The sequence below is a fragment of the Ailuropoda melanoleuca genome, chromosome 15 (assembly GCF_002007445.2).
Source record: "Ailuropoda melanoleuca isolate Jingjing chromosome 15, ASM200744v2, whole genome shotgun sequence".
NCBI classification, from domain to species: Eukaryota; Metazoa; Chordata; class Mammalia; order Carnivora; family Ursidae; genus Ailuropoda; species Ailuropoda melanoleuca.
Window position 1 is genome coordinate 83,936,517 of NC_048232.1, and position 9,106 is coordinate 83,945,622.

General features: G+C 59.3%; 1 protein-coding gene across 5 annotated transcripts in view; it reads left to right on the forward strand.

The window, feature by feature from the left end:
• The window catches only part of ZC3H7B (zinc finger CCCH-type containing 7B), a 58,162-nt gene extending 51,271 nt beyond the window's left edge, over positions 1-6,891 (forward strand). For all 5 annotated transcript variants that reach the window (XM_034644503.1, XM_034644504.1, XM_034644505.1 and 2 more), the window contains 6 exons: positions 2,300-2,433; positions 2,575-2,680; positions 2,807-2,915; positions 3,170-3,303; positions 3,436-3,599; positions 3,964-6,891. In XM_034644503.1, the coding sequence (XP_034500394.1) occupies positions 2,300-2,433; positions 2,575-2,680; positions 2,807-2,915; positions 3,170-3,303; positions 3,436-3,599; positions 3,964-4,210 (894 nt within the window). In that variant the 3' untranslated portion in view covers positions 4,211-6,891. The remainder of the gene's footprint in view (positions 1-2,299; positions 2,434-2,574; positions 2,681-2,806; positions 2,916-3,169; positions 3,304-3,435; positions 3,600-3,963) is intronic.
• Positions 6,892-9,106: the final 2,215 nt, after the last annotated feature.

The window sequence follows — 9,106 nt, forward strand, 5'->3', positions numbered from 1 at the left end:
TGGTTCTCTGACATCTTGTCCAGAGCTCGCTCTTCTCCCTCACCAGCCGGCACCATTCCTGCCACCCCTGAGGATTCCTCACCCATAAAATGGGGATCGTAATCCTGTCTGCCATCTCCCAGGGTGGGCGTGAGGGTCACGGAAGCTGACTAGGCTGCAGCTTGCTGAGTTCCTGCTCTGCACTGGGCCCTGTGCCTTCCCCAGTCCTCATATCCTCCCCAAGAGGTAGGGACCATTGTAGCCATGGGTGACCGCGGGGACAGAGGGGTGGTCTCAGGACCAAGAGATAGGGTGAGGTGAGGCCTCCGTGCCATCCACACATGAGGGACAACCCCCTCCCCAGGCCCACCTACTGGTCGCTTTGCGAGAAGGCTGGGTCCCTGGCCCCTCCTGAGGCCAGCGTGGGTGTGGCAGTGAGCCAGGGAGCAGGGCAGGCTGGCCCACAGGGCTGCCTGATCCCCTTGGGACTTCCCCCTCTCTCTCCCTAGCCCATCTTTCTGCTACTTTTTCTTTCTCTCCCCGCTTCCTGATTGCTCCCCTCCCTGTCCCTTCCTGTGCTGTCCTCTTCTCCCTTCCCCCTCTCTGCCATGTGGTTTGTTTTTTGTTCCTGGCCAGGATTCTGGCTGGAAGGCAGTGAGGGGCTGGGGTTGGACCTTCAGTGTTATCTTCTAAGAGAGCTCGGAGTCCTCACCACCTCCTACCCCTTCTTCCTCCTCAGGGCTACTGCCAGGGTCCCCAAGTGCCATGACACCTCCTCTTGCTGCCAGAGCCCCCCCACCCTCCCAGCCCACCCAAGATGTCACCCTTGGGCCTGGCTCAGGAACCGGGCTACTGTGCCCAGCCTGGCCACGACCAGGGCCTGAGGCGTCCTGCTTGTCTGCCGTCTGAGGGCGGGGCCGGCGCCACTGTGAGGCCGGGGTGGAAGCTGCTCGGGCATGGTGCCCATGGCAACGCAGCTGTGCCATCCCACAGAGAGGCACGAGCACCCGCCTCTCACCAGCTTCCTGTCCTCGGGCCACTTACCCAAGGGTGGATTAGTGACCTCTCTGAGCCTCCGCTTCTATCCAGTCAAGTGGGAATGAACCCATCTACCCTCCAGGGCTGCAGCAAGGAGTTGGTGAAAAGGGAAGTTCAGTGAACCGGCATGGCTGTTCATTAGAGCCGTCCCCACTTACCTCACCTGTGAAATGGGTCCCCTCAGGCTTCTGTGAGAATCCAGTAGAACACCTGGAAATCAGGAGTAATGTGGAGAGCCTCCTGCCCGCTCTAGCACAGGCCATGCCCCAGTTACAAAGGTCTGCTTTTACCTCGTCACTGAGGTGATGTGGGGGTCATCCTGGGGCCGAGCCAGGCTGCGAGTCATCCAGCACCAGGCCAGGCATCAGTGAACACACGTGGACAGAACCCCTTCCTCTCAAGGACAGGCCCTGAGCTAGGTAGTGACAAGCACATAGTGTACTCCCATGGTGGGGGACAGCCTGGAGGAGAGAGAGCCGCCTGGAGGGGTGACCCCACGTCTGAGGCTCCAGGGAGGACAGGGAGACTCTAGGTAACAGGAGAGTCAGTAGGTTAGCCAACATAGCTGGGTGAGGGGGTTGAAAGTGGAGGAAGACAGGGGTGCGTGGGCATGTTTCCTACCTTTCATCCCCCACCCCATCCCAGGGTACAGAAGAGCAAGCCCTCCTGCCTGCAAAGGAAAGGCTAGAGCAGAGAATGGGGAGTGAACACGGTGGGGCCTGCAGGAGTCCGGGGCTGCCCAGAAGCCTGTGCCACCACCCAAGGCAGGCTTCCCACCTGGACCCTGCTGTCCACCAGGCCCAGCCCTCATAACGAGCTGAGTTTCTCAACCTGACGTGGTTCAGGTACTGCGGGAGCTCCTAGGATGGGCAGCTGCCACTTAGGAAAGCGCTAGGGAAGGCTTCCTAAAGAAGGTGGTGCTCAAGCTGAGTTTGGAAAGTTTCCAGAATCAGCCTGATGAAGTACAGAGGAAGGGCATTCCAGGTGGAGGGAACAGCATGTACAAAAGCATGCCATGCTCAGGGACATGCCAGCAGCTCCAAAGAGCAGACCACTGGGGACTAGCCAGACAAGGCAGAGAGTAGCCGATTGGGAATCAGGAGCCCCGTCCCAGGCCTGGCTCCCACACCGAGAGGCCAGGGGCCCTAGAGTTACTTCCCTCTGGGAAGCGGTAATGGGCTCACTCATTCTAGGGCTCTAACACTCCTGCAGGCCACCTGCATGACAGACCCCAGGCCTCAGCTCTAATGCCTTTGGATTCACCAGCCTCTTTCCCCAACAGGGCACCCCTCGGACGCATGGGCCCAGCACCTTCGACCTGCAGATGAAGTTTGTGTGTGGCCAGTGCTGGAGGAACGGGCAGGTGGTAGAGCCTGACAAAGACCTCAAGTACTGCAGTGCCAAGGCCCGGCACTGGTGAGCCAGGCGCCAGGCGGGGGCGGGCTGGGGGGGCCCACCCGAGCAGCATGAGTAAGGAGGCCGGGGCGCTCCGTGGACGTCACACAGCCAAGGCCCTGCCCCGGGCTGCCCCCAACAAGCCCCTCCTCTGTCCTACAGCTGGACCAAGGAGCGGCGGGTCCTCCTGGTGATGTCAAAGGCCAAGAGGAAATGGGTGTCAGTGAGGCCCCTGCCTTCCATTCGCAACTTCCCACAGCAATACGATGTGAGCGCCGGGAATGGGGTGCAGGGTGGTGGTGGGAGCTCAGATGTGGGGCCTGAGGGGCCCCAAGCTGGTGCTGTACCAGAATCCGGCGGGACTCAGCCGGTTCTCCCCATGCCCACCCTGCAGCTCTGCATCCACGCGCAGAGCGGCCGCAAGTGCCAGTACGTGGGGAACTGCTCCTTTGCACACAGCCCGGAGGAGAGGGACATGTGGACCTTCATGAAAGAGAACAAGAGTGAGTGCAAGGGCAGCCCCAGTGACCCTGCATTGCCAGACACCCCCACGCATCAGCAGGCCCAAGAGCTCCTGCTCCCTCTCCCTCTGCCCCCCCAGACCGTACCCTCTCTGCGTCCTCCGTTGCTGACTGGCAGCCTGACAGCAAGGCCTGGGGTGCCCCCAGCTCCCAAGTCCGGGGGTGGGGGGAGGGTGAGGGGGCAGAATGGAGGGAGGATACCCTCCCACCGAGCACCCTGTCCTCCTTCCTACCAGTCCTGGACATGCAGCAGACCTATGACATGTGGCTGAAGAAACACAACCCAGGGAAGCCAGGGGAAGGGACCCCAATCAGTTCTCGGGAAGGAGAGAAACAGATCCAGATGCCCACGGACTATGCTGACATCATGGTAACGGCCTCGCACACGCTCAGGCCCGGGTCTGAGCCTGCTCTGGGAGGGCGTGGGGAGGGCCCGGCCTCCCTGGGGGCCAGTCCGGGCCGAGGGGTGAGGAACGGGCACCCATGGCGGCTGTGCCCCCAGATGGGCTACCACTGCTGGCTCTGCGGCAAAAACAGCAACAGCAAGAAACAGTGGCAGCAGCACATCCAGTCCGAGAAGCACAAGGAGAAGGTCTTCACGTCCGACAGCGACGCCAGTGGCTGGGCCTACCGCTTCCCCATGGGCGAGTTCCGGCTCTGCGACAGGTGCTCCCGGGGAGGCCGGGGCCGTGGGGTGGGCACGGTGGGGCCTGATGGGCAGCAGGGTGGGCGCCAGCCCTGGCTCCCCTTGCCCTGGAGTAGCATGCAGAGGGGGGTGTCCTCAAGCAGCTGCTCCTGAATGTGACGAGCGTGGGGGCAGGGCGGGGTGGGATGGGGTGGGCTCAGAGCTGCCAGACCCCCACCTGCAGCCCCACGGCAGGTCCTAGAGAAGGCTGGGATGTGCCAACTTTCACCAGGACTGAGGCTGCCAGGGAAAGGCTTGGGGGAGGTTAAGCAGCTGGCCCCAGGTCCACGGCCCGTGGTGCAAAGGGCACCGGGGCTTGGGCAGTGAGCCTCCTGCTGCCCACAGGCTCCAGAAGGGCAAGGCCTGCCCAGATGGGGACAAGTGCCGCTGCGCTCACGGGCAGGAGGAGCTCACCGAGTGGCTGGACCGGCGTGAGGTGCTGAAGCAGAAGCTGGCCAAGGCCCGTAAGGATATGCTTCTGTGCCCACGGGATGATGACTTTGGCAAATACAACTTCCTGCTGCAAGAGGATGAGAACACCGCCGGTGCCACCCCAGAAGCCCCTGTGGCCGCCACTGTCACTGGGGAGTAGGGCCAGCTCTGGGCCTTGGGTGAAGTCCTAGGGTCGGGGCGGGGGTGGGGACAGGGGGCCTGATAGGAGGGCCTGGGCAGGCCAGGGCTGGGGGTGGGGGGCCGCCCTCCTCAGGCAGCCCCCGGCCCCCTGGGGCCCCGTCCATCCTCTCTGCCCCCACCACCTGTGCGCATACCCAGGTGCACGTGCTGCAGCCCGAAGCGGTCCCAGGGTCCTCATCCTGCTGGAACCCTGGGCAGATACCCCCCACCCTCCGGCTCTCCTGGTTGGGGAGGGAGGGGCCTGACCGACCCCTCCAGCTTCAGCCTACAGCTTTAACTTCTGTCTGGTCCTAAAGGGGGCCCAGAGCTCAGGGCTGGGGAGCCTGGGGTCCCCACTTGAATCTTCAGCGGGATTCCCCTCCATGTCCCACCCTCACCTTCCCCCCCCAGGGAGCAGATCAGGACACGACAGAGGGCTGGAGGCCCCAGTTAGCTTTAAAATGTAGCCCCAGGATGGAGCTGGGAACACAGTCCTGGTCGCTCACCCACTGGGGTCTCAGTTTCCCCTCTGGTTGGAAGAGTGGGAGGGGCTGGGCTTGATGATCTCTGGAGCCTCTCCAGTCAGGCCACCGGCCCAGCCCTCTTCCTTGTGGGCCACTGAATGTAGACTGTAGGTGCTCAGAGTCCTTAGAGATGACTCAGCCCAAATGCCCTTATTGCAGAGAGGGAGACTAAGGCCTGGAAGGGATGGGTGACCTGCCCAGGGTCTCCAGCCCAAGGCACAAAGTAGAGCCAGGAGGCAAACTAGTCAAAAGGCTAAGGGCCAGTTGTCTGCCGGAGCCTCCAGGCAGGAATATGACAGTCTCTGAATCAGTGTGCATTGGGGTCCCAGGCAGTGTGCCCCCTGTGGGCTGAGGAAGGGAGGCTTAGGGGGTTGGTCGTGTCAGCACTCTGTAGAGGGACTTCCCCTCCTGAGGGTGGTTCTGGGGAGTGTAGCAGCATGTTACTGCCCACGCCCACTTCAGGTGGTGGTAACGGGCAGGGCACCCATGGGCTCGCTTCTGCAGGATGAACTGGAAGGAAGGGGAAGGGTGGGGGTCAGGGAATATGGAGAGAAGGGAGATGACGCTGGGCACCAGGGGTCATTCTAGGATCGGACACAGCCCCTCTTTCTTGGGGACCCAGCATGGCCCTCTCCCCCTTCTCCCCAGACCTAGACGTACAGTTGCGTCTGTCTGTCCTAGCCCTCCCTGACTCCCGGCCCTGCCAGCTGCCTGGCACCTCAGCCGACCCCCAGCCCCTGCCCCCAGCCGCCAAGCCCTCTCCATCCCTCTCGTCTGACCTGTCTGCGTGCACCCCCTCCTCTCCATCCCACCCCCTATGGGCAGACCCAGCCTCCCCTGGTTCCCGAGACATTCCAGAATGTCCCACGTGGTTGGCACAAGGAGTGGGGCCCCCCGGAAGGAACCAGGGACCACAGCTGGAATTGGGGGTGGGGGTGAGACAGAGAGAATGGAATCCCCCTCATTTCTCCTCAAGCAAGGATCTATAGTGAGCGATGATGTGATTCTGGGCACCCCGGGCACAGAGAACGCTGTTCCTCTTGCTGTCACTGCCCAGCCTTCCCCAGTAATTGTGGCATGCACCCTTTCCTCTCCCTGCCCCCTTCCCCCAGCAGGCCGGCACTGCGGTGCTGGTGGCATGACTGGAGGGGAGGAGAGACCACACCCAAGGTGGGGGCCGTGGCTGTGAATGTCGATGACACTTGTTTTCCCTGATCCGTGGTGTTGCAGTCTGTCGTCACCAGCCTCGTTTTTAGTGTGTATATATGTCGCCCCCGTGATGCATATATACACAGGTATTAAATATATCGCTCTATATAATATTATATATGTGTGTGGTATCCAAGGAATCACTTCTAATGAGGGCTAAAGATAAAGAATTTGGCCAGAAAATGCAGCCATCCTGGTGTAATTAAGAGGGATTTTTCAGATGCAGGGACTTGGAGCCGCGAGTTGGAGGTGGTTTGGCAGCAGGGGCAGGAGTGGCCCCCCCCTGGGCCCAGTTTCCAGACCACTCTGGCCTCACCGGGAGAGAGCAGTGGTGCTCCAGGAAAGAAAATGCTTGGTGTTTGTCTCCCACCCAGAAGAATAGGATTAGAGTCCAGATTTTTCTTCTTCAACCTGTTATCTGTCCAGGGGCCCTTGGAATCTGGGGCTCCCTGGCCTGGTCAGAGCTGGATCCCCCAGAGTTGGGAAGAGAGCAAGAGGCAGGGGGTGGGGGGACAGGAGTCCACTTTGAATGATGAGGGTGATTATTTCAGTCGCGACCCCGACTGGGAGGCTTGGAGAGTTGAATCGGGGACCTGTGCCCACTGCCAACAGGCAGAGACAAGACTTCGAACATGGTGGGGGGGCAGGTGCCCCCGATGTGCGTGTCCCTTTCGGGTAGGGGAAAGAGGGATGCTGCATTTCTCAGCTGGGCAGTAATCAATTTAATGGTCCTTTTAAAATGTCTGTGTATTAAAAATTTAAGAATACCACACTTTAATATTAAATATTCATAAGGTCTAGTATCTTGATAATAATGTAGATGTTTTAATAACAATTTTTGTCCTTCTTTAAATAAAATGAAAGAAACTTGATTCTTTTAGCCTTTGTTCTAGAAAATAAACGTGTGCACTTTGACCTCTTTCCCTGAGGTGTCGCTCCTGTTCCTCCCTGTCTGCACTTGTGCCTGGGGGCCTGGGCTGCTCTGTACCCATGGGGCAGAGCTGCCCGCTGCTGGGCATGCCTAAAGGTGGACATTCCAAGGGGTGAGGGGCAGAAGGTCTGTGTCCCTGTGTAAACAGGGCAACCCAGCTGACCCCAGCTCCGGCAGCACCTCAGCTGGCGGGGGCAAGCTGTACTGTGTACAAGTGGGCCCGGCAGCCACCCTTCGCCTGCTGCAGCCTGCCCACAGCCCTCCGCATGGGGCTGTCCAGAGGTGCCCGCACCTCCCTGCTTCGATCAAGGGCACTGTCTTGAGTTCCAGAGGGCTGGCTCTGTGCCCTTTCTGGGTGTGGCTTTTCCAGAAAAGTAAGGGGCCATGCCATGCTTCGGTATAGGATTCTGGCTGCACCCTGGACTCGTCTGGGCCCAGAATTCTCATCTTTAGAAGGAGAGAGCATATTAGATTGGGAATTCTCGATCAGGGAAGCCCATATCTTCTGGGGTGAGAGGTACTTTTCCAAATCGCTTGCATCATGTGCGTTGCAGGTGATGGAGGGGAATCCTGATGGGAGGGGCAGCGTGTGTTCAGGAGCGAGCTCTCCCCGGATGGCTTGCAACTGCAGTATGGAGTGGCACCAGAACAGGGGTCCAAGGCCTATGAATTCTCCACGGGTGGAGTCATCTGGGCCAGATATGCACAGAGGCTCAGGTGCTTGATAAATGACCAGATGAGCAAGAGAAACCACCAACTTGACTGAGCACCTTCCGTGCATCAGGCACTGGATACAGCGTGTCTGTTCTCTACGACAACCCCGAACGTCTGACGTCCACCTCTTACAGACATTCAGAGGCTCCAAGGACCCTCAGAAAGGAGACAGTGAAACAAGGACCACTGGGAACTGAGTGACTGGCAAAGGTCTCTTCAGCACTGATGCTTGGGGATTCTCAGCACCCCTGGCAGCACCGTGAAAAACCAGAGCGGCATGGCAAGGTACCACTCCCAAAGGAAAAATGCAGACCCGTCCTCAGGCTGGAGAGATCGTGAACCTGCATCCGGACCTCTCTTGAAGTCAGAAAAATCAAGGAAAGTAAGGACCTCAAGTGGACCTGGTGGACGAAATTCTTAAATTCTCTACATTCACCTAAATTCTCTTCTGGTCCTCCTTTAGCTCAAGTTGCTAAACAGTCACTGAGCACCCACGCCACCTCAGGTCCTGGGGACACGGTTACTGAAGAAACGTGGCTTCCCTTGACCCCACAGTCTGCCAGGGGATACAGACCTACGGTGGGAGAGTGTAGGAAGGTAGGACAGGCACAGTGGCGGGAGGTACTCCAGGTGCCAGATCCAGGGAGGGCTTCCTGAAGGAGGCAAAACTGGACTAGAGGCTTAGAAAGATTGTATCACTGTCTGCGATGTGCACTTACTGTCCTGCATCTTTCTTTTTCTATTGTATTTCACATATGAGTCTCTAAGCCCCAATGCAAGCTAGGTATTTATGATCAGTGGCCGACGCTTCGTCCCTCAAGGGGCCAGAGCTGGCTTGAGCAGCCTCCAGTTAGTGAGCACATGTCTGTTTCTGGTCGTCACTCCGGTGGGAAGGGCCGCAGTGAGCACGCCACCACCATGGGGCCCCAGCGGGCTCCTCCCTGCGTCTGGGGAAGCTGCTTCTGAGGGGCCACCTGGGCAGGTTGGGTGGCTGTCAGGGACCTGCAGGTGGGTGGGGGGAATCTCTGCACCTCTCTAGAGAAAACCCTTGAGGGCTCTGCCAGAAACTGGGTCCACATAATACCCCCCACCGGGGAGCCATCTACAGCGGGCATCAGACCTCGGAGCCAGGAAACCCAAGCAGTGCAGACAGTCCCAACATGGCGCCTTGAGGCCCCTTCCAAATATCTCCAGGTTTCTCTGCGGCCTCCCCTCTCCCTCTCTCTTGCCGCTTGACCTGGCAACCCGCTGATGTGGCTCCTGTGTGACCATAGGTGACACTGCCAGCTGGACACCCCAGGTGCAGAGTAGGGGTGCCACGTGGACTGACTTGCAGTGGCATGAAAATCCCCTAAGGGTAGGGACCTGCCTGGCCGGGTTTGGTACTTAACTTTGAATCCCTCACAAGGTCTAAGCTGGTGCCAGGTATGCACTAAGCACGCACTCACGGTCTTAGACGCTTAGTTCATTTGTACAATGAAAGGGTTCTTCAGAGGGG